General features: G+C 44.6%; 1 protein-coding gene across 1 annotated transcript in view; it reads right to left on the minus strand.

Annotated features, from left to right (window-relative positions):
* FAT3 (FAT atypical cadherin 3) overlaps positions 1–24,858 on the minus strand; it is a 93,798-nt gene that overhangs the window by 12,298 nt on the left and 56,642 nt on the right. Inside the window, exons 13-15 of the mRNA XM_042959599.1 lie at positions 17,939–18,407; positions 3,112–3,265; positions 517–1,172 (exon numbers count right to left, since the gene is read on the minus strand). Coding sequence (XP_042815533.1) covers positions 517–1,172; positions 3,112–3,265; positions 17,939–18,407 — 1,279 coding nt within the window. The remainder of the gene's footprint in view (positions 1–516; positions 1,173–3,111; positions 3,266–17,938; positions 18,408–24,858) is intronic.

Below are 24,858 nucleotides of genomic sequence, written 5' to 3' on the forward strand. Positions count from 1 at the left end.
AAACAGACGGTTTGCTTGTTTTCTCATTGTCTGGGTCCCTCCACCTTTCCCCCGACCTTTAATGTACCATGGTCCATTTCAAATATCCCTCTGTTCCTCTCAAGTCTTCACCCTAAGCTGAGAAATACTCTCTTCTTCTGACCTGGAGGAACACGCTTTCTGTTTATCACTTAGGTCATTACACAGCTTGCTTTACCAACAATGGTGTGCCATTATGAGTAGAGCATGGGTTTTAGAGCTGACAGCTCTGGGCTGGCCCACCCGCTCTGCTGCCTCTTGCTAGCTGTGTGACCTTGGGGACCTTATGCATGCTCTCCGAGCCTCATTTTCCCCATCTGTAAATGCGGTAAGAACCAGATCAGTTTTTCTGAACAGTCAATTCCAGGACAGGTCACAACGAGTGCTCTGTGCAGGCGGGTTCTCTCTCTTTTCCCTGCTTTCCTTCCACAGTGCCAGACCACAGCTTCCCCAGTGACCCTAGCGGGATGAACAGACGCACTATGGCTTCCTACTCACTGTCGGTTCCTGCGTCCCAGCCATTCTTGCGGATGGAATCGCAGTCGGAGCGGCAGGGCGACACGGCGGGGAGGTTGGGGGCCACGCTGCACACGACCACACCGCGCCTGGCGGTCAGGATGCGCGGCGACTCAGGGTGGAACGTGGTCATCTCCTGGTGCTCGCCGCCCAGCCCATCCACGATCTTATCCAGGTTGCTCCTGGAGTCGCTCTGGAAGCACGGCGTGTAGGCCATGGGGCGCACGGGCACCTGCGGGGGCCCCACCTCCTGGTAGATGTTGCGGCCGTCCCCGCCGCCCCGCAGGTTGCGGAACGGGATGCCGTTGCTCTTGTTGAGCAGGGCGGCCGTGGCGGGGTCCTGCACCAGCGTGATGTTGTTGCGCGAGTAGTTCTTGCGGAAGACCTTCTTGCGGAAGACGATGAAGAGGATGACCAGGATGAAGATGACGAAGAGGACCACCGCGATGCCGATGAGCTCCTCCTTGCCCACGTACGAGTGGCCGGCCTGGATGTTGGGCACGACCACGGGGCGCAGCCCGCAGTACTGACCCACGTAGCCAGGCGTGCAGTTGCAGACAAAGGAGCCGAACACGTTGACGCAGGCGCCCCCGTTCTCACACTCCTCCCGCTCGCACTCGTCCACGTCCTCCTCACACCTTGGGAGAAAACACAGAGTCCTTCTCAGACAGCAAGGCGCGCGGCTCCATTCCCAACCGCCTTCCTTATCAGAAAGCACAGAGCGCAAAGGGCACGTGGAGCGTGACAAAAACAGAGTGAGGGTGTGCGAGTGCGTGGGAGGTGGCTGGGCACCTCTGTGTGGGGGGCAGGGGGGGAGGGGGTGACCTGAGTTGTCATGGGAAGTTAAGGGATTTCTCCCAAGGGGATGGCTCCCAGACCCTAGCCAGATGGGAGCAGGGCAAAGACTGGTGGGGGTGGGGGAGAGGAGAGAAGGAGCAGAAAGAAAGAACAGATGCTGTTGGAGAGGTACTGGTTTTCAAATCCTCGGGGCCAGGTGCGTTTCAGAATTTAAATTTTTGCAGTCTTAGAAACGTCATACAGTACATGGCTTTCATGCTCTGGCAGATACCCGCCCCACTGCTGGAACCATGGCGCTGGCACGGGACCCATAACCAAATATGCCAGTGTTTCCACAATAAAACATACGGATATTCATTCTCAGTGAGAGAAATAAAGACTAGAAATAGTCTCAGAGCAGTTTTGGCTGGTTTTGCCACCAGATTAGTTTGCCACTAATTTATCCTTAACCCTTTTATTTCTTTGAGCTTTTGGGATTGTAGAATTGCAGAGAAAGAGCAGTGAACCTATATACCTTATGTAGAGTTTCCCAAGAGGAAGAAATCTTTGGTTCTGACATGTTCCTTCAACAGTTACTGTAATTTTTGGTCTCTCTGGGAACTGTGTGTGTGTGTTTGTGTGTGTGTGTGTGTGCACCCACACACAGGTGCATTAGAGGGCTTGGGCAAAAATAGGGAGCAGGTGGGTAGGTACAGGGCTACATATCTATGTATTTTACAGATTCTGTGCTTACGATAAAGGTTAATGCTAATACAGATTATCAGGAAAGAATGATTAAAGCATTCTAATGAAAAACAATTAAATCAATTTTATTTTCTTTAAAGCAATCCACGACTCACTTCAAGTATAATTACAAGGCAAAAACGTCTGAGTCTCACTCTTTCTTAGTTTAACATTATGTGAGAACATGGACCTTCTTTCTCCTTCTTCGTTTTTCTCTACTTCAGCAATTGATCTGATGTGTTCATTTAAAAGGCACGATCACTTATATCTCTGGTAATCCACCTTTTAAAATGTAGTCAAACGTCCCTAATTTGAACAGATTGAGGCCAGGTCATTTGGAAATTAGAATCACAGAGTATTTAAAAATAAATGCAGCTTTATTACTTTAAATTACATCCAACGATTCAAAGCCAGCTAAGTATTTCCTGGTAAAGTCCTCGGGAGATTTGCTTTAATGAATACATAAGACTGATCTGTAATTAGAATATCACTTGCTTGAGATTACATATATATACTTCTCAAACGAGCAAGGATGGTTGGAAGTGGCATTTTACTAAGAGCTTAAACCATTCCCTTTCCATTTGGCTAACACTTTAATTTCCCTCATTTCTTGGGGGAAAAAAAAGGTATGCAAAGGAGAGGTATGTTTTAGTTTCTCAGAATGGTCATAAAACGTTAGGCAGTAGAGTCCAGTTAATGACTTCTGGGGACACGGGTAAGCATGTCTGCCTCAGAATGACACTGGAATTATTAGGGGTCATGGATGATTCCCTTTAAAAGAATTGTTTTCCTAATTAGAGAACACACGGCAATTATGTAAAAATTTGCAAATATAGGTAAGTATAAAGTAAAAAATGTAAATTACCAGTAACTCCATTACCCAGAGATAATCCCAGTTAAGATTTAAGCCATTTGTAAGCACTCTTTTCGTAGAGATATTAACCCTTTGCCTGGCCTGCTCGTGGTAAATCTTTTATCCCAGTTAGTTGTTTACTGTTTTGCTTTCTTAGGGACAAGAAGCGGCAGGGAGAAAGACTGTTGCACAATCTCACTTACGTGACTCCAGTGAGCCCAGCTTTGCAATTGCAGATGAAAGCGTTCCCTATTGGGTCGCAGGAGCCTCCATTCTGGCAGGGGTTTGGGAAGCAGGCTGTGATCTCAGACTCACAGTTTCTCCCGGTGAACTGTGAGAGACAGGTACACTGATAGCCTAGGGAGACAGAGGACCTCATGAGCCACAGATGCCACTGGCAGTGCTCAGAGTGCAGGGACTCGGCCACGGTGCGCCCTCCTACTTCCTCCTAAACCAAATCTTTGGCATGGCCCAGGTTCCAAAGATGATTTTCAAACTGGTTACTTTTTAAAAGTTTATTTATTTTTGAAATTGAGAGGAAGAGACAGAGAGAGGCTGAGAGAGAGGGAGGCAGAGAATCCCAAGCAGGCTTCGTGCTGTCAGCACAGAGCCTGATGCGAGACTCGAACTCACGAACTGTAAGATCATGACCTGTGCTGAAATCAAGAGTCAGATGCTTAACCCACTAAGCCACCCTGGCACCCCTCAAATTGTTACTTTGAACTTGGGACACATTTGCCACAAAAATGCCAAGTAACGGTTTGGATCCCCTGCTAATTAATTGCACCGAATTAACCACATACCTAAATGCTAGCGAGAATGGTAAGAGACACCCAAGATTCCAAGAGCAGGGACCAAGACAGGACGAAGATGCTTTGCCAAGCACACGACGACATAAAAGGCAGGATTTTTCCAGGGAGGAGAAGTCTACCATAGGTACAATGCTAGTTCGTTTCTGGAAGACCTCTCTCACCCCCGTGCCCTTTCTCCTTGGCTGAGCACTTGCAATCCACCCCACTCCCCGACCTGGAGAGGAAACGAGGAGAGCACAGGTAAAATGAGGATATATAGCAACTTAAATATATAGCAACTGAGCCTCAGTTTGACATACGCACAGGGAGATGGAAGAATCCCAGCCTTTACCCAGCTCCCATATTTGGATCCCGATTTTCACATCTTTGCCAACTTTCTCCACTCCTGAATCCATCATGAGGAAAGAGATAGTAATATCCCTACTGCAAAGAATATCAAATATCAGAGTAGGTAAGATTCTAAGAGGGCAATGGCATTATTTACCTCTCAGAGATAGAAGGGATGAATAATTAGTAAGGACTTTCTTTCTCCCTACTTACATTTTAAATTCCTTTTTTTTTTTTAAATTAAAGCTATATATCCACATAGTAAAGAGTCAGTTCTACAAGTTCTATTTTGTACAACAGCAGCTCCGCATCCCAGTGAACAGAAAAGTGGACCTTTGAACAACATGGGTTTGAACTTCGAAGGTTCACTTATGTGTGAATCTTTTGCAGTTCGGTACGGTGAATTTATTTTCTGCAGGAACTTAATACCATTTTCTTTTCTCTAGCTTACTTGATTGTAAGAATGCAGGATATAATACATATAACATACATATTACGTGTTAATCAACTGTTCATGTTATCGGTAAGGCTTCTGGTCAACAGTAGGCTATTAGGAGTTAAGTTTTGGGAGTCAAAAGGTATACCCAGATTTTCAATTGTGTGGGGGTTCGGCGCCCCTCGCCCCATTTTCTTCAATGGTCAACTGTACTTATCGTTAATTCAACACCAAACTCTTCATGGACTAGGTCTTTCTGTGTTATCTCTGTTTCACTGGTGTTCTATATTTTTATCTCCTGGAGAAGTCTTTCCTCAAGGTCTGACTGGCTTCATCCTGAATAGTGCCCCCTCGTCCTACTGTGGGGCAGCTGTCATGGGAACGCCCTCTGCTGGGCTGGAGCTAGTGTTTGTGGTATCACCTGTTTTCCTAATTTCTTGGCAGACTCTATGTCATCAGGACACATTCCACAGTAGCTTCCCGAGAAAGGGTTTACAGGAGGTCAATGTTGTGAGACCCTGCATAACTGAAACCTGCATTACTACGCCACTCTTTCCCCTCTCTGGTAGGCAACGTACAAAATTCTGAGTAATTGCCTCCATGTGGCCTTTGAGAAATCCCAGGCCCTTTCGGTTCCTGAAGTTTGTACATGGCCTGGTTTCTTTTCCTCTCCGACAACGTGGAGGTTCTTCCCTTGGCCCCCAGCTTTCTGAGATTGCACAATGATATACTTTAGTATGGGTTTATTTCAACCAACACTGGGCACTTTGGGAAGTCCTGTTCTTTAACTTTGGGGACATTTCTTTCATCGTTTCACTGATGATTTATTTTCCTTTGTTTTCCTTGTTCTGTCTTTATGGAAGTTTTATGGTTTGGATCTCAGATCTCCTGAATCTTCCTCTAATTATTTTTCTTATGTTACATCTCTGTGGGTTTTTGCTGTAGTTTCTGAGAGATTCTCATCTTCTGAAACAACTTCTATTGAGATTTTCATTTATGCTGTCGTTTTCCAAGGGCTTTTTTTTTGTTGTTGTTCACTGAGGTTTTGTGTGTGTGTTTCTGTTTTTTAAACAAGAGCATCCTGCTTCTGTTTTGTGGTTATAATATCTTCTCTTATCTCTCTGAGGATATTAATATATTTATGAAGTTTTCTTCCTGCATAGTTTTCTCCCAGTTCTTTTTTTCTATTTCTTTGTTTTGGTCTCTGTGATGGTAAATTTTATGGGTCAACTTGACTAGGCTATGGTGCCCAAATGTTGGGCAAACACCATCTATGATGATGCTGTGAGGGTATTTGTGGATGTGATTAACACAATCAGCTGACTTTAAGTAAAGCAGATTACCCTTACTCATTCAGTTGATGACCTTAAGAAGGAGGAATTCTGCATCAAGACTGCAGCATAGAAATTTTGCCTGAGTTTCCAGCCTGCTGGCCTGCTCTGTGATTTCAAATTCAAGACTGCAAAATCAACTCTTACATGATTTTCCAGCCTGCTGGCCTGCCCTTTAAATATCAGACTTGCCAGTCCCACAATTGTATGAGTCAATTCCTTAAAACCTATCTATTATCCATCCATCCATCCATCCATCCATCCTACCTATTCTGTTTTTCTGGAGAAGCTTGATACATTCCGTATCTTCCAAATTAGAGGATTTTCTACCTTGTCCGGCAATCCTTCCTTATCAGCTCAGATTGCAGAGGGGAGTGGTAGGAAACCAGAAATCTGATGGGAAGCTCTGAGCACATGAATGAGGTTTGTCAACTGTGATACTACATTAGTACCATTGGTTTTGGAAATTTCACCAGTAATGACCCTTATCACCTGCTCAGAGGGAGAGTGAAGGCCTGGTTTCTCACATTCAGGGGACTGGGTGGTGGTAGAGGAGGGCTGATTGTGGGTCTCAGCATCCAATGAACACATCAGATTTACTTTTACCTCCCTGTCCCCCAAGTGCCGGCTGCTTGGCGTCTTCTCACCCCTGCATTTCACCATCATCTGTGGGCTCTGCCAGGATGTGGGGGGAGTGGTTTTGTGGCCATGCAGAGAGATTGGGAATCTGGGGCTCTGACTGCCTCTTAAACTCACTTTTCAACAATTCTTATTTTAAGCCCTTCTCCCTATCCCTTCCCCTTTTAGAAGTGGCTAATGCCTCCAATTCCCGAGCCTTTTGGGGATTCAGTTCCCAGATCCCCTTTTATTGGTCAGCATTTCAGCTTCTCAGAACTTCATTTCCTAGGGGTCCTGGATGCTCAGTCAATTAAGAGGCCGACTCTTGATTTCGGCTCAGGTCATGATCTCACAGTTTCTGAGTTCTAGCCCCACATCAGGCTCTGTGCTCACAGCGCAGAGCCTGCTTCAGATGCTCTGTCTCCCTCTCTCTGCCCCTCCCTTACTCACACACATGCTCTCTCTCTCAAAAATAAATAAATGCTGAAAAAAAGAAAACAAAGCTTCACTTCCCTCTTCCTTACCACCTCTCTGTTTGCCTCTCACCCTCAAAGCTTGTGTTGGTGTTGTCTCCTTCTCAGGTCCCCTCCCTCCTCCAGCTTATGGCTTATTAAAATGCCTTTACACAGGGGCTTCTGGGTGGCTCAGTTGGTTAAGTGTCCGACTTCGGCTCAGGTCCCTATGTCACAGTTTGTGAGTTTGAGCCCCATGTCAGGCTCTGTGCTGACAGCTCAGAGCCTGGAATCTGCTTCGGATTCTGTTTCCCTCTCTCTCTGTCCCTCCCCCACTCATGCTCTGTCTCTCTCTCAAAATAAATAAACAGTAAATAAAAAAATGCCTTTACTCATGCGGTAGTGGTGTTGTGACAGCAAGCTGCCACCATTACTGGGAAGTAATCAATAAGGCTTTCCTCATTGCTAAGATCTTTTGTAAATGCTGTAAATAACCATTCTCACTCTTATTTGAAGGGTTCTTGGGCTCGTCTCTGCTCCCCAGTGACTGATGTTGGGATGTTATAGATTGATTTCTCTTTTTTTAAGTTTATTTATTTATTTTAGTAATCTCTACACCCAACGTGGGCTTGAACTCATGACCCCGGAGATCAAGAGTCACATGCTCTTCCTACTGAGCCAGCCAGATGCCCCGATAGATTGATTTCTATTGGTTTAAGACAGTCAAATATCGATAGATTGAAAGAGTGTATGTGCTCATTTATGTTTACTCAACCCACACTACAGAGAAGTCTCATGTACAGCAGAACATTAGGATTGTGTGGGTGTTCGCAGGTTCAGAGAAAGAAAGACTCATCTTCAGGAGGCAGGTGCAGGAGGCAAGAGAGAAATCTTTCCATTCACAAGAGGAGGACTGAGTAGTCTCACCAAGAAACACAAAGGACCAGAGATGGAGGCTCAGAGAGACACAAATACTCTTGAATGCTATACCAATGAAACATCAGGGAATGACCTCTTAAGGAAAGACCACTATTGTGTCCAAAGGCAGCTGGCCTGATGTCTGTGGACAGGATGTAGTAGTCTGAGGTATGATTGTGCTACATTATGCTGACTTGGAAGCTGTTTTCTTTCCAAGCCGCTCGCCATAATGGAATTGAATAGGCTTGATGAAAGCGGTGAGAACTGGGAAAAATGCTTCTTTGTGTCACCTGGCTAGTCCTTGGCCAGAACAGCATGCTGCTTAGAGGTAGAGGCACTTGTGAGGCTGAGTTAGATTCCTTCCTTGACTAAAGGGAGGGGCGACACAACCACAGGATAGGACTCGAAAGCACATCGATGATGAGGTGGGAGGGAAGCCAGGAAGGGGAATCTAAGGCAAGGTAGGTCAGTGCAGGTAAAACTCCTCCCTCTCCAGCTTCTATTTGGCAAGCTCCTGACAATTTCCCAAATAAAGCCATAGCAGAGGCAGTTGGCGGGCGGCAGGGGAGGCACAAAGAGGGAGTGTCTGGGAATAAGGGACATTTGAATTACTATCATGGAAACTGGATTCTAACTAAGGTCATGGGTTTGATTTCTTTGATTTGATGTCTCAGTGCCTTGGAAAATCAGAATTTAAAATGAGGCAATACCTCTAGTGCACTATTTTACTCCCCCACATTTCCTTCTGCATTTTGTCATTTTCATTATCTTTTGTGGGATATCTAGTGCTACTGGATGCAGCCGCCAGCCTGACTGATTAACCTATTCACTGACTGAGTGCCTAAGCCATAGGCAGTGGTGTGCCGGAGCCAGCTCAAAGGGATGTGAGAACAGACCGTAAAATATTCGGGAATTTGGCAGGCCACTCATTAAACCACTGGTAGCCTGACATCAGCCGTGGTGGGAGTATTTACATCACAGAAATCAACAGACACTGCAAATCAGGGCTTTTATTTTTAGAGAGCTGATTACCGGCACACCCTGGAATAAGGACCGTGGCAGTCCCTGAGGAGACACAGACAGAACTACACCATCTATAAACAGAGACAAGTACAAAACTACCTTGCGAGTAGGCACAGGGTGTGAGGGGAGCCCAGAGTGGGGACACTGGATCTAGGCTGGAGGAAACCATGCCCGACTGAGGAGCTCTGTGTGACATCTGAGAAAACTTGCTATCCATTTGGAAGAAGAGGATGAAGATGATGATGGCGGCAGCTAACACTCGTGTGAACCTCTGTGCCAGGGACAGTTCTAGGCACTCTCTGTGTATTAACGCATACGTTCTGAAAACGAGCTTACGTCAAAGGTGCGATTGTTATTCCTGTTTTCTAGATGAGGAAACTGGGCTTCAGAGAAGCTGATTAGATGAGGAAACTAGGGTTCAAAGAAGCTGATGGCTTATTCGCGGTCGCGATGCCACTACGGATCTGGCTCCACACCTAAGCTGTTCAGTATCGTCCTGAATTGCATTTTTAACAATTGTGCTTCATGACACACTCTCTCTGGATCTTCTGTTTATCAAAAGCAGAGGGAAGCTGTCTAGTACCTGCTCTCACGATCTCAAACCCCCGGGGCAAAGGAGGTAGAGAACGTTTGGAAAAATATTGCTTTTACAACTTTAAATTTGCAGCTTTTATGTTAACACGATGAGAGGGAAAAGCAATTGGACTTTATTTTAAGGTGGTCAGATTTTTGTTTTAATGAAAGACGAATGAGGGGTGCCTGGCTGGCTCAGCTGGTTCAGCATCCAACTCTTGATTTCGGCTCAGGTCGTGATCTCACAGTTAATGGGATTGAGCCCCGTGTGGGGCTCTATGTCAACAGCCCAGAGTCTGCCTGGGAATCTCTTTCTCTCCCTCTCTCTCTGCCCCTCCCCCCGCTTCCACTCTCTCTCAAAATAAATAAACATTTTTTAAAAAAAAGAAAGAAGAGTGATATCTATTGTTAGACAACAAAAGAGGCTTGTTGATCAAATGTAACCTGTTATCACAAGGTTTTATTTCTCATCTCATTATCCGGTCTAGGCCCTATTATTAATAATTTTATAATATCAATAACCCTACCACAGTGATACGATAGTGGTTTAAAATCACTCTCAGTCACTTTATGAAGGGCCACGATAACCCTATGAAGGAAAAATAAGCAGCACCATTAACATTTCAACGCCATGAGGGTGCTGGAGAGGTTAGTGGCTTGTTCAAGTACATATAGCTGGTAAGTGATACAGTTTTAGCTTAAGTCCAGGCTTTCAGATCCTCAAATACATCTGTAAGACGGTATTGGCACTGAAGCTTGACAGTGAGCAGGAACTTATCACTTGCTAGGAATGAGGAGGGGCTTGGGGTTAGTCCCCACAACTCACCAGGCAGCTAAGGAGATACGGATGATGGACATCAGACTCCCCTCTGGGAGCCAAATAATCATTAAATAGTAAAATAGTGTCATAATAAAGTTACTGCTCTTCCCAAGATTACCGTCTGTTGGTATAAAACACAAATCAAGGAAACAGATTTTCAAGAGATAGCCAGGCATTCTCTGACCACAAATAATATTGTAACACTTTGTAGATGTAAAAGAAAAATAAAATGCAGTGGATAACATCCCAGTGTTATTAAAAAGAGTACTTTTTTTTTTCTGGGTCGGGGGAGAATTGTCACATAAGGAAATCATTAGCAAGAACGATAGCTTATTATGCACTAGGAAAAATGCTAAGGACAGTCAATGCATTATGTCATTTAATTCTTGATAATAACCCTACCCTGTAAGTACTATTATTACAGTTATTTTATAAATGAGGGAACTAAGATGGTTTACTCAAAGTTACATAGTCAATAATTGGCAGGCACCACTTAAAACCAGTTCCCAGATTTAAAAAAAAGACAATCATATTCTCAGCATCGAGATGCATGTTAAAAAGAAAAAAAGATAATGTGATCGCTTCTCTCCCCCCAATCCTGGCAAAAGGAGAAGTGTATTTTTAAGCTTTGCCTCAAAGCTGTGCTCTTGTTTACGATCCTTCTAGCTATAGCAGATGCAGATGGCTTTGAAATGTGCACCCAGACAAACTTAACATGCCCCCTCCTTCCGTTGTGCAAAGAACACTGCAAAACCTATTAAATGCAAAAAATAGAAACGGTTTAAGCAATTATAGAGTAAATTTGGGCTGTGTAGGCAAATAATCAAGATCATTTCTATCTCACTCCTTCGACTTAGTAGTCATTTTCCAACCTGATTCATCCAGGTAATGGCCTCAACCTTCAGCCCTCCTCTCCAGTGTTGGTGACACGATTCTGATCGGGTTTGGCTGCCTCGATAAGGAAACATCTGCCTGGTGCACAAAGGTGGAAGTAATGACAAACGTGAACTGGCCTTTGGGATCTGAAGTCGGCATCAACCACTATGCTTGCTGGATTACGGATTTCATTTAGAAACTCCAAGAGCTCCCATGATCTGGGGAGGCAGCTGTGAGGTGGCAGTGAGGCCCTGCGTCCTTTTAAGTTCTGGCTGTTACCCACCAGCGGGGTATGATCACAGCCGAGCCGCCTGGCCTCCAGGAACCTCCCTATTTTTATCTGATAATTGAACCTCACTAATCCCCACTTCATAGAGGATGATAAGGCTTTTGGATTCATCAACCACAATGTAGCACACAAACATTAGGTGCTTCATTGTTGTAATTATTGTAATTACTCTGGATTCTGAAATCAGCTTCATTTCTGTGTCACCCATCCACCAAACAACTGAAAGCCATGGGAATTTCTTACTCTGACTTTTAGGCTGAATACTGGGAAGTCCTGAAACTTCTAGTCTGTGTGAATCTCAAGAAGTATTGAGAAGACTGGTGGACGCATTACCACATGAGATGCTAATCATAAGCTGGGTGAGCCCTGTTGTAGATCATGGCCTCTGTCGGGACTTTGCCATCTCAACTTCTAGTTACCTGACTTTTCTCTTTCTCTTCTACATAATGACCTTTGAAGGGAGACCTGTAACTTTTCCTGGGAAAGCTTGCTCACATCTCATACACTGTATATTGGGCTGAGCCTCTAACATTTTCTTTGAGGATCTGGAAACATGCAGTGTGTTAACAACATTAGGCACCCAGTAAATTCTCACCTTCCAGCATGTTCTTTTGTGTTTGCCCATAACCTGACTGTTTCAGGGTTTTGATGGTATTTTTTTCCTTTTTATCAGTATCTACATTATTAATGTTGTTACTGTAAGGTTTTTTCCAAAGTACCAAAAAAAGGTACCTCAGTATTTAGAAGACAGTCACCCAGAAAAAAAATTTTTTTCCCCATCAGCTGCAAAGCTCAGTCAAATTATGCCCACAATAGGGGTGCCTGGCTGGCTCAGTTGCCAGAGCATGTGACTCTTGCTCTCAAGGTTGTGAGTTTGAGCCTCACATTGGGTGCAGAAATTACTTAAAAATAAAATCTTTAGAAAAGATTTATCCAGTCTATTTACTGGGAGTCTGGCTTCTCCCTTGTCTGTCCCGCTCTGCTCAGTGGGCCAGTGGGTTGAGCACATCCAGGAACCCTGTTCAATTCCCTTAAGCCAGCTGTGTGGCCACACAAGTGGAATCCATTGGTCACAGAGACCAATGGGACCCCAGAATTTACTTAAGGTTTGAAGGCCTGAGTTTATCTAGACCCTTACAAGTTAAGGACACAAAACACTCAGTAAGACACCACCCAAAAGATCTTGGGCAGCTTTACTGCTGAAAACACTTCTATGGCCAACTCTTGGCAACATCCAAGAACTTGTCGCTTGCAACTTTTTTAGAGGGAGTAGATAGACACTATCACTTTTCTCTTCAAAGGGGAGTACAGGGTAACATCAAACTCCTGACTATCTGGGGAGCAAAATTCAATCTTTACACTAAAACAATGATAACAAATGCAGGCTGTGTACCTGACATTCGATTCCTAAACATCCAATGTCTGCTTAACTCTTCTGGAATTCACTAACTCACATTCCTGCAAATACAGAGTTATTGGGATTCCCAAATGTCAGTCGTTCTCAAACTCAGATGTGCATAGAAGTACCTTGGAGTCTTGTTAAACACAGAGATGTCTGAATTCTACCCTTGCAGATTCTGAGATTCTGATTTGTAGATTTGTGTGTGTGTGTGTGTTTGTGTGTGTGTGTGTGTGTGTGTGTGTGTGTGTGTGTGTGTGTTTTCCCCCCAAAACTTTCACTGAGAAACTTTTCCTGGTAGTAAGTTTAGGAACTTGTGAATATGATTCAGTGATCTAGCAGAAGGCTCCTCTGACATGGGCAACAAATGATGGAGGCAAGTACAGAAATTCTCCTTTTCCCTTAACAATCAAGAGACTCTTCTATAACAAGGTTTCATTTTAATAAGGTCCTTAGGTGATACAGATGCATCTCAGGGTTTGAGGACGACTATATATGATACGTGCAAACAAAAAAGAGCAGTTCAGAGACAGAGAAAGATATCAGTACATCACCTAGAGATCTTGTTAAAATACAGATTTTGATTCAGTGGGTTTGGGCTGGGATCAGAGACGCTACACTTCTAACATCTGTAGTGATGCCAATGTTGCTGGTTCTTGGAACACATTTTAAGTAACAAAGGTTAAGAGCACAGGCTGGCGGGGGGCGGGGAGGGGTGGTTCCATAAACCTGGGTCAAATCTTGGCTTCCTCACTTTACTGTGTGATGCTGGGCTAGGTACTTAACTTCTCTGGCCTGTGTTTTTGTAAAATGGGGATAAGAGGAGGGAAGACCAGTACCGATCCCAGAGCACTGTGAGAATTGTCACAGTGCATGAGCACTTACAAGGTCGGCAAGTACCAAGACATAGCAAGAGTCTATTAAATGGTAACTCTTACCATTTAAAATTTTACCAACTTCTTACTTTAAGAGTTAGGGTTCTAAGCTCATGCAAAACAGACAGAATGATTCTTCCTGGCCTGGTGACTGCCTGGCTAGCTGCATTGCTTTGCCAAATTATAGCTTAGCTTCAAATAGGTTTTTCCAGGAAGGGGCTTGAGTTGAACAGGATAAGGCATGGAGGACTGAGGACTCCTCATCCAGACTGTGGGTCCTCAGTGGGTTGCTCCCTACCCACTGGGTCTGGAAATGCAGGGGTCAGAGAGGGACGAGGCCACTTCTTCTCCACAGCGGTTGCTATTTCCAGTTCATGTTTATGAAATACATATAATTTTAAGGCTTTAACAAGAGAGAGCCTTCCCTCTGTGGTTGATTTACAGAGTCATATTTACACTCTTATTACAAGTTAGTGTTCTGGGCTCGAAGTGTCCTGTGGTTCCCATGGCTTGCTCTTGGGACAGCTAGAGTTATAACACTGGTCAAAGCCACCGACCATGTCATTCCAAGCTAGCAGACGCGGCTCCCTTGCCACTTCATACCGAGGGTTTGGTTGGGTTTGGGGGTGGTTAGCACAGAATCCTGCCTCTCTGAAAGAAAATGCCTCTTGCTGTGGGTTGTCTGCTTTAAAAACTCTAAAGGCTTGGGCATGCCTGGGTGGCTCAGTTAAGCGTCTGACTCTTGATTTTGGCTCAGGTCATGGTCTCACGCTTTGTGAGATTGAGCCGCACGTCAGATTCTGCACTGACAGCATGGAGCCTGCTTGGGATTCTCTCTCTCTCCCTGTCTCTGCCCCTGCCTTGCTCAGGTGCACGTTCTCTCTCTCTCTCTCTCTCTCTCTCTCTTAAATAAATAAATAAACTTAAAAAAAACCAAAAACCAACAACCTTGGAAGGCTCTGGAACAATGTGCTAGAGGAGTCACAGTGGAAGAACGAAGTCTGTCACCAGGAGAGCCAATGACCAATACTCCAGCACTCTTCAATAGTCAAGAGGATGATTATATAAACTATGCCTTCCGGAGTTTAAGAGCAACATAGACTATGGGCTTCAAACAGCAGCAAGACTTCCAGTCAAGTAAATGTGTCATCAGCATTTGCACAGAGGCATACCTGAAGCACCTCACTCTACTTTCTGTAACCCTATTTCCCTCTTTGAATACTGCATGCATCTTAGCCTTTGATCTGGGGAAGCAAGATTCTCTCTGTGATTAGATACCCCTGCAGCCAGAGAGAATTCTTCAAGGGATGAATATTCTTTCATTAATGACTCAAGTCTTATTCTTTTTATATCATCACTCACAACTGGGATGATTATTCCCCCTCCCCCCCCTTTTTTTAAATAACCTTATAATTAGCTGCAGACTCACAGATGAGTTAAAGGCCAAATTACTGGTTGTTTCTTTTCTTGCTTTTATCCCCCCTTACTATTTGGCACCAATTTCAGGAATTTGCAGAGGATACGAGAACCTAGACAAAAATTCCTCTGATATGAACAGATAATGGTGGCAAGAAAATGGATTCCCTCTCCTCTTTTCTTAGAAGCCAGGGTCTCAATCCTAATAGCCAGGAAGCGGGTAAATACCTCCTCACACATCAGAGGTGGAATTCTGTGCCTTTGATTCCCCAGGGAAGCAACAAAAACCCACTTCCTGGATTTCCCGGTGAATGGTGAGAAGTTTGTTGGCCCTAGGTTCGGTACTGCTGTGCATGAGACCCCCCGGATGGCTACATTTGGACCATGCCCTGGCGGTTGCTGAGGTAAGAGCCACTGGGCCTCCACAACTCCACGGGTATAGTAAGCTTGAGAGAAGAGGTGCCTAGATGAGGAGATGAAGAAAGATACTTTCTCTGTTTTAGAAAAACGTGAGCTTCCATGTTCAAAGGAGACTTGCACTGCTGAACGGCTCTGTCACCTTGGAAGAAAGAGCACCTGTCGTGGAATCGCAATCTCAACCCCAGTCATGGGCCAAGTGGGGAGCAGGGGACAAAGAGGAGTATGAGAGAGAATGTAACCTGTAGGCCAGGTTGGGCTTCTGGGGAGAGGAAAGCAAGTTCTTTAGGCCATGTGAAAAGTATACAGCAGGTGGGTCCTCAGTGCTGAAATCTGGTTAAACTAAAAGAGATTAAAAACTAGAAGAGGGGTTTCTGGGTGGCTCAGTCAGTTGAACATCAGACTCCAGCTCAGGTCATGATCTCGTGGGTTCCCGTTGGGCTTGTAGCTGTCAGCCTGTCAGCAAGGAGCCCACTTCAGATCCTCTGTTCCCCTCTCTCGGCCCCTCCCCCATGTGCTCTCTCTCTCTCTCTCTCTCAAAAATAAGTAAACATTTAAAAAAAAAAGTAGAGGAAATCTTCTGTGCTGGTATGAGTCACACTCACTTAATTAACATACCTGCACAGAATATTTAGCTCACCGATTTGAGGCAATTAAAATGCACGCTGAAGAGCAAGATTCCTTAGTCTTTTTCCTTAATACAGTGATTATTATTATTTTAAAGATAACCTATCGTGGAAGCCCATAGCTTTGCCAGCAAAAACAATGTCCTGCCATCGTTAAAAGTATGTTACAATTTGTGGCTATGTACCCAGCATTTGACATGGAGTGGTGTTCTATTTCAACCCAATTTAATTATATGCTCCTTTTATATATCGTGGATGGCTCATACTAGCAGAATTGTTTTGCCTGGTGAAAAACTGGCCATGACTTGTCATAATGGGCTGGTTTATAGAACCACTGAAGTATAGTTACTGCCCATCATTCGGGAATTATGGCACCATAACAACCCTTTATTTACATATACTGCTGAGACAGTAAAAACAGCAAATAGATTTCTTAAATCGAGACGGCAGAAATTTCCCCCCAGGGCACTTGGCCCTCATTGTGGCAGTAACATATGCAAGTCTAAATAACTTTGGTGTCTGTATTTCGGCAGTGCATCATTTCATGGACAGTTTATAACATTCTAATAATAAAATGGACTCTAAATTTGGAGTTGGGCTTCACGAACATTAGATGGTAATGCACACAGCAGAATCTCTAAGTGATTTGTGAGGAAGGTTTAAATTTGCTAATCACACTACTGCTGAGAGACTCTGCAAAGGAGCTGAAGTGTGATCGGTGGCTGGGCTATTGGAAGGCGAGCCTTCGACTCGCCGAGTGCCTGACCTAGTTTATGTTAGCACAGAGACCACATCTGGGGAAGACAGGGACACTTTCATTTTCAGACTCCCAGGCCTGGAGAAACATTAGAAATGTTAGAAACATTCAGTACCCTTCCCCCGCCTTCTTGACCTACCCTGTTCTTTCTTTTCCGTGATATATGTTTTGGGGGAAAAATTATTGGGGTAAATCATCATGGCGTCACTGACTGTTTTTCTGCCCTCAGAGTTCATGTAAAGTGCCCTTTCTTTATTCCTTTCTACCCCTTTATAGAAGTGCCACTAGATTTATTTTTAATACACATTTTTAATTTATTTAAAAAATATATTTTTAAAGTTTATTTTGAGAGAGAGACAGCATGAGTGGGGAAGGGGCAGAGAGCGAGAGAGAGAGGAGACGAGAATCCCAAGCTGGCTCTGTGCTGTCAGCGCAGAGCCCCATGCAGGTCTTGAACCCACGAAACTGTGAGATCATGACCTGAAACGAAACCAAGAGCCAGATGCTTAACCGACTGAGCCACCCAGGTGCCCCTCAATACACATATTTTAAAGGCATGCTCCAAAACATCGCCACTGTATTTCCATTTCTGGAGTGGTGGGTTCCACTCTTCCCTCCCTTTAGCTTCTAGTGAAGTCGTATGGTTGAGTGACAAAGGATTGTGTGGGGATGTCAGTGACTCAGACTGCAGCCAGTCATTCTCCAGTGACACACAGCTGGTTCCAGGGGGCAAATACTTAAAAGGGGGTCCTAGTTCTCCCCAGGCCTGGAAGAGTGTGGAGGGCCCAGGGGAGGGGGCAGCCGTGATAGCATCTCTGGACTCCTGAGGTCACCGCCCCGTGTCTGTGGGTTGCTGCAAAAGCGTTAAACCGCACGCTCCTATAATTGCCAAGCTCCCGGACCCTCCCAAAGAGGAGTAGGAAGGTTGGCCAGCATCTTGGGTGAATACTCCTGTCACTGAGGAGTAGGTTATGCCTGTCAAAGGGAGTCCCTCCCGGGTCGTCCAGCCCCTCTGCACGCCCCCCCGCCCCCCGCCCGGCAGGTGCCTGGGTGCAGTGCACTCACCCCCGGAGGGCAGGCCGGTACAGGTGCCCCCGTGCTGGCACGGGCTGCGCTCGCAGGCGTCGGGGTAGAGCACGCAGCCCAGCTTTAGCTCGGTCAGGCCCACCACCTCCGCAAAGCTGCTGCGCTTGTTGTGCAGCGGCAGCTCGTTGTTGTTCAGCACCACCGAGTCCAGGCAGCCCTGGAAGCCGCTCAGCACCTGCGTGACCCGCGTGTCGGTCAGGCTGCGGATGTTATCCGCCTGCACCAGCGCCCCGAAGTAGATGGTGCTCTCGGTGCTCAGCGTCTGGAAGTAGAGGGGCGCCCTACGCCGCTCCACGTAGCTGTCGTCCAGGGACAGGCTCGTGAAGTTGCGGTTGAGCTCCAGGAAGACCGAGTGCCAGCTCCCATCGTTGACGGCGCGGCCCGAGATGCCCAAGATTCCCGGGCCATTGCCACAGTCCAGCTGGAACCACAGCTTGCCGTCCACGATCTGCGTGGGGAACGAGCACGGGAGCGCTTTTTAGTATGCATCTGGCAATACATTCCCGCACACCCTGTTCCCAGGAAGGCTCTAGGATGGACAGTGCTTTTGATCCAGTCATAAATCTAGTACGGTCTGATCTCTACCCATTATATGCCATGCAAATGCATGCCTGAAATGTCACAAATCTTGCAACTAGTAACATGAGCACAGCTGCACAAATCCACAATTATATTTCAGACTGTTCATATTCTTTGGACCTCTGCCCTTCGGAATCTCACAGCAATATCTTGTTGAGGGGTCTGTTTATTCCCTGCACCCTTCTTAGTTATTACCACCACAGGAATGATTTCTGTAAACTCTATATTTATTTACAGATGTTTATTGAACATCTGCTAGGCAGTATTCTAAGCGCTCTGGAGACCACCATGAGCAGAAAGAGTTACTACCTCTGACCTCTTGGGGCTTATGTTTTAGGGGGCAGATTGCCATAAATCAAATAAGCATAGAAATATGTATATATTCCACAAGTAAGTCTGAGTGTGCTATAGGAGAGAGGAAGAGGCCAGGTAGAAATTAAAGATCTACTTCCCAGCTCCATCCATAATTAAGATTTTAAAACCCTTCTATATTAAATACTAGCATACTCTTTTTTTTTAAACATTTTTTATTGTTTATTTATTACTGAGAGAGAGAGAGAGAGAGAGAGAGAGAGCGCGGGGGAGGGGCAGAGAGAGAGGGAGACACAGAATCTGAAGCAGGGTCTAGGCTCCAAGCTGTCAGCACAAAGCCCGACGTGGGGCTCGAACTCACAGGCTGTGAAATCGTGAGCTGAGCTGAAGTCAGACACTCAACCGACTGAGCCACCCAGGAGCCCCTACACACTAGCCTGTTCTTAAAACAGTTCTTTAGGACTGCTGCTCATCATTTAGGTTAAGATTACCTCACAAAGTGCTCAGGGTTTGGCCATTTGCTTAGAATATAGCTACATGTGTTCAATGACATCTGGCTTTCCACAAGGATTTTCTGGTTAACTATTCCCAGCCCCTGGTCTAGGGTCAGCTACAACAGAGACCTGCCTGCTTCTTTGATTGCACTGGTGCAGGGAGGGCATCCAAGTCGGTTCTGGGAGGCCAACTAACTGGAAGGGGACATCAAAGTCAGGGAGGAAGTGTGGATTATTGAACATGGTAGCTGGTGAAGAGCCGTTGGCCAGGGACTGGTCCTCCATGGAGACCCAGGTTCCACTGTTGCTGAGGACACAGGCCAGTCTGTGAACCCCGTCGTCCACCCTCATCTGCATTTCTCAGAAATGCAAGGTGGCTTGAGGATCCAGGGAATGATGCTGGACCCCCATCCTCGTGACAAACCGATACTGGGCCCTGAAAGGATTCACCTCCCGAGACTGAAATAAAAGTCCTTTTTCTGGCCTTTGTGTGTGACCCAGCAAAAAGGTCTTGTGGAGGCTGGCGTCTGAGACATGCAAAGGCAGCTGGCCTTTATTTAGGATCTGCTGACGTTGGTCTTCTCCCAAAACCCGGGCAGAGAACACAAACTTGTAGAGAGAGCGAAGGGGAAGGGAAGGGAAGGGAAGGGAAGGGAAGGGAAGGGAAGGGAAGGGAAGGGAAGGGAAGACAGACCTTCCAGGTCTCTAAGAGCTAAGGAGGCATAAGTGTCAAACTGATGCACAGAAACAGACTCACCCACTCTTTCCAAAGTGTGTTTGACCTAGGACAGCCTGATGGGGGTTTTCACGGTATCACTCATTCTCACAAATGGGTATTTCTCTACCTGTGCTTCGTTGTGTTCCACAGACAACTGATTCTAAGGGACTCTCCTTTCTGCCTCTGTGGACTCTCTGGCACCCTCTCTTCCTGCATAGAAAGTTTACACCACGGAACCATGTGTATGTGGAAGTCAGGGGGCAGTGTGAATTTATCCCCTGAGCCCTGGGTATTTGTGAATGAGGACTCTAACTCAGGCTTTGGCGTGTAGCCTGGCGAGAACCAGCTGGCCTCTCTGGGCCTGGGACCCCTTCTGTGGAGAACAGCGATAGGAGACCATGTCCACTCTAGAATGGTTAGCTACACATACGTACGTACTCCACTCAGAAACACAAGTGGATAAAGAAGTGGAAAAAGACTGGAGACAGATATTTATTTCTTTTCAGAGAGCTTTCATATGTAATCTGTGCTGTTGCCTTGGTCATTTTTTTGGTTCAACAAAATGGACTGAATGGATATTGTAAATCATACCAGCATACTTGCTCAGTAACAACTCCTGGGTAATATCCATATTTTTATTTCAATGTAAGTAATAAAATGATCAAATGCGACTTTGGGGACTTCCTTCTTCCGGCACAGTCCAGCTGCCGTGATGCTCTGTGGCTACAAAGTGGTGTCCCCAGACTATCAAGGAAAATCTGGTGGTGAGGGTGCAATTCATCTAAGATATTGTAAAAGGATATCTTCAATTAATATGTTACTCAGTCCATTCCCCTCCCCAACCCTACTCCCTACCTCTTGGGATAATAACCAGGTTGCAAATTCATCTGGGAGAAGCATTATAGCTCTAATGTACTCAGGTACCTCAAAGTTCTTTAACTAAGGAACAGAAAACGATCCCATACTAACAGTACAGTTAAACTGTACTAAACTGAGTACAGTTTTCTTTTCTGTTGAAAAAAAATAACAGCAGCGAGCTGCTGAATGAAGAGAAAGCCAGGTGCCTACATCATCCTTAGCCTTTTGAAAACAAAAGCGATTTGTAGCCTCAAAATTCTAGGCATTTGGAATTATAAGCCTTGTTTAGACGACACACTAGAGTGCTGATAATCAAAGGCTACCTTGCAAAAGTTCATCTTTTCCTATCTCACAGGCATATTATGCCGGGGAGAGAAGAAAACACTTTCTTTCTTTCTTTTTTTTTTTTTTGTAAGAGAACACTTTCATGTCTGAGTCCATTCATACTGGAAACTCATGCTCTCATCATATTTAGTTTTTCTCTGTCTTCAGAATAGGGTTTACCCAGTTTGAAAGGATCTCTCTTTTAAGAGGACAAAGCTTTTTCAAATCAGAGGGCAAGCTTTTTTTTTCTTTTTTCATTTATTTCTTTTCGAGAGAGAGCATGTGCACGTGCAAGCAAGAGAAGGGCAGAAGAGAGTAAGATATTTTAATAGAAATTGCACTGTGCATGAAACTGTAAAAAAAAAATCTACACAAATGATCTGAAATGATGTGCTGAGTTGGGGGAGGCAGGTGGGCAATTTGTTCAATGAAATGCATAATTCAGAGAGCAGGGAAAGATATTTAGCTTCTCAGTTTTGTCTGAAATCAGTGATGTGCTTTAACCTGGATTTTGAGTGGCTTGGGGTTGGGGCTTAGAAGACAAGATATCAGAGCTGTAAGAAGTCATCTTGTAGGGGGGTGCCTGGGTGGCTTAATTGGGTGAGCATCTGACTCTTGATTTTGGCTCAGGTCATGATCCCAGGGTCATGGGATTGCGTCCCGCATTGGGCTCTGCTGAGAATAGAGCCTGCCTGGGATTCTCTCTCCCTCCCTCTGCCTGGGATTCTCTCTCTCCCTCCTTCTGCCTGGGATTCTCTCTCTCTCCCTCCCTCTGCCCTTCTCCCCCGCTTCCACGCTCTCTCTCTTTCTCAAATTAAAAAAAAAAAAAAATAGAAGTCATCTTGTGGGAAAGTAGGATTTTGAGTAAAAAAGTATAAACAATGGCACAAAGTGTTACTGCTTCAGATCCTTGGTGTGGCTCTAGCAAATGCACTAACATCCCCAAACTTGTAAGAAGGTTATTAAATATTCTTTGTAAAGGGAGGTTTTTGAAAACTTATTTTCAAGTCTATCTATTGATAGCCATCAATTGCTATCTAGCTCAAAATTTATACCTTAGATGAATAAATAAATTATCATCCCAGCCCTCCAAATTTCTTCTTTTAATAAACACCTGTCGTACTCCTGAGTGGCTTGCCTCTTCAGAAGGCCAGATCCACTGCTGACCAGCTATGTTCCGGCAAGGCCACTGATTCTCTCTGAACCTGTTTCCTCACAGGCAAAAAAAGTAGGCATTCATATCTAGGCACAAGACAGTGAGGATGAAAACACATGTATGTATTTTGTAAAGTACTTGGTAAACTTTTAGGTATTTTATTACCATTATACTGCAATTATTATAACTTGACTCACTTCTCAGTGATACTGTTACACAGATCCTTGAAACTTGAGAATCTTGTGGGAACTTCTTTGTTACTTTTTTATGTTGGAAAGATCTGGTCACTCCAAGTGGGCTGTTTTACAAACCAAATGAGCTTTTTTATCTTCCTCTTATTCCTGGAATTTTAAGCTGACCATCTTCCTTTCATTCCTGGAGTTTTAAGCTAGCCATGTCTGAGAACCATCAAAATAAAGCCATGTGTCATCTCTTCCCCACAAAATGAAATAATGACATTTTTAGATTAACAAGCAAGGATTCTTGTGCTTTGTTATAATATGGGACCCGAAAGACTGATATATGGAAAAAGTTACAAATCTCTCCTGGTGATCTGACATGTTTCTTTCACAGGATTGAGGAGAGCCAGAGAACCTGTCCCACCATTTTTATTCTTTATTTGGCTGTCAAAAAATTCAGAGTCATGATTGGTGTTCAACTGATATAGCAACCCTTGGTCTAGAGTTTTCAGTGATGATATTCTGCTCTTCCTCACTTCATTGGTTGGGTCTTAACCTTTCATTTTCATCTTAATAGTGCTCTGAGATTATTGCATTTTGGTGTTTATGGTAAGCCTAGAATCTCTTTTGGAAGAAGACAGGGTATCACTGGTCAACAGAAGAATGAGCGCCTTTATTGCTGCTAAGGGACTGTGGTGCCCCTTGTCCATGAACATTTTCATTTCTTGAGATCCCAATGCAATTCTTTGACTGTCTTCAAGGGATGCCCTTCACCCCTATTGATTGTCTCAAGTACTTTTTAAAGAATGTGCTCTAACTGGGAAAATATAAACAACCAAGAGGTACAATTTAAACAAAGCTTTTCAGTGTAGTCGTTGAACCTAAGTACAAGGCACATACTGTACCTAAAGCCAATGAAATTAAATCTTGCATGAGGCTGGAAATGTTAAGCAAACAGATTCAAATCCCCTAAGTGGATATTCCTGGCGACTGTAGAGTATCTTCGATAGTTCAGTACAGCTGTGTCCTGCTGTAGGCAAACTCGACATAGGAAAAGCAAACTTACCGAACAGACAGATTGGGGGTGATTAGTCACATCACAAAGGGATTAATGGAAGGGTTCCTTCAAATAGCAACCATCCATAGTTTATTAGAATTCCATTTACAGAGATTCAATTTACACAACTTTCAGAAACACGCTTGTTTCATGAAATACAATATACCTTAGGAGCTAGAGCTGCCTAAAAGGTTTAATTATTCTTCTTTCCCATCCCCAGGGATCTGCACATTTTAGACATTTGCCAGTGAAGTGTCAAATGACAATCTCCATTTTAGGATCAAGCCATTCAGGCCCAATATTTTTGTTCTCTCTCAAATTTAATGCTATATAAGAGATTTGCTAATAGAAAGTATTTGCCTCATAAGGATGTTCTGAATTCACGAGTCCTGTTAGAGCTTGAAGGAGGACAGGAAGGTCAGAGGCACCTAAGCTGAGCTCCTGGTAGTTGGTACCTCTGGATGGGCAGAGCACGTTCCCAGCAATGATACAAAACCCCACCTCTCAGGGCTATTTAGAAAGTGATCTACTGGGTGTCTGGGTGGCTCAGTTGGTTTAGCATCTGACTTCAGTGATTCATGAGTTCGAGTTCTGCACCTGGTGAGCTTGAGCTCTATATCCCGTGAACTTGAGCCCCACATATGGTGAGCTTGAGTCTCGCATCCGGAGAACTTGAGCCCTGCATCCTGTATCCGGAGAGCTCGAGCCCCGTTTCTCTCTCTCTCTCTTTCTCTCTGTGCCTTGTGGGATTCTCTCTCTCTCCACCCTCACTCGTGCCCTCTCTTTCTCAGTAAAAATAATAAATAAAATAAAAATAAAAAACAAAATAAAATAAAATGAAATAAAGTAAAATAAAATAAAGACAGTGATCTACTGACCCAAGGCAGTTTGCTTCAGAGGCCAGAATGTTGTAAAGATAGGACTTAGGTCTTTGAATTTTTCTTCTTCCACCATGAATATCAGATTTGAATTCACTGTTTGCTAAAACTGCATCCTTTGCTTCTCTTGTTTTCTTTAAAAACACTGCTTTTTTTTTTTCTCCCAGAGCTGAAATCATTCTCTCAGTTGAATGTGTACAGATAATGGGGGATTCCCTATGAAAGTAGCCAACTTTTAAACTCCAACTCCCTGCTCACTCCCTCTGGCCACCACGTAGCACCTGGCAATACCAGAAGCAGGTAAGTAAAAGACTATGTGACAGGAGAAGCCACTGGCATTTAAT

Source organism: Panthera tigris, chromosome D1 (assembly GCF_018350195.1).
Source record: "Panthera tigris isolate Pti1 chromosome D1, P.tigris_Pti1_mat1.1, whole genome shotgun sequence".
Taxonomy (NCBI): Eukaryota; Metazoa; Chordata; class Mammalia; order Carnivora; family Felidae; genus Panthera; species Panthera tigris.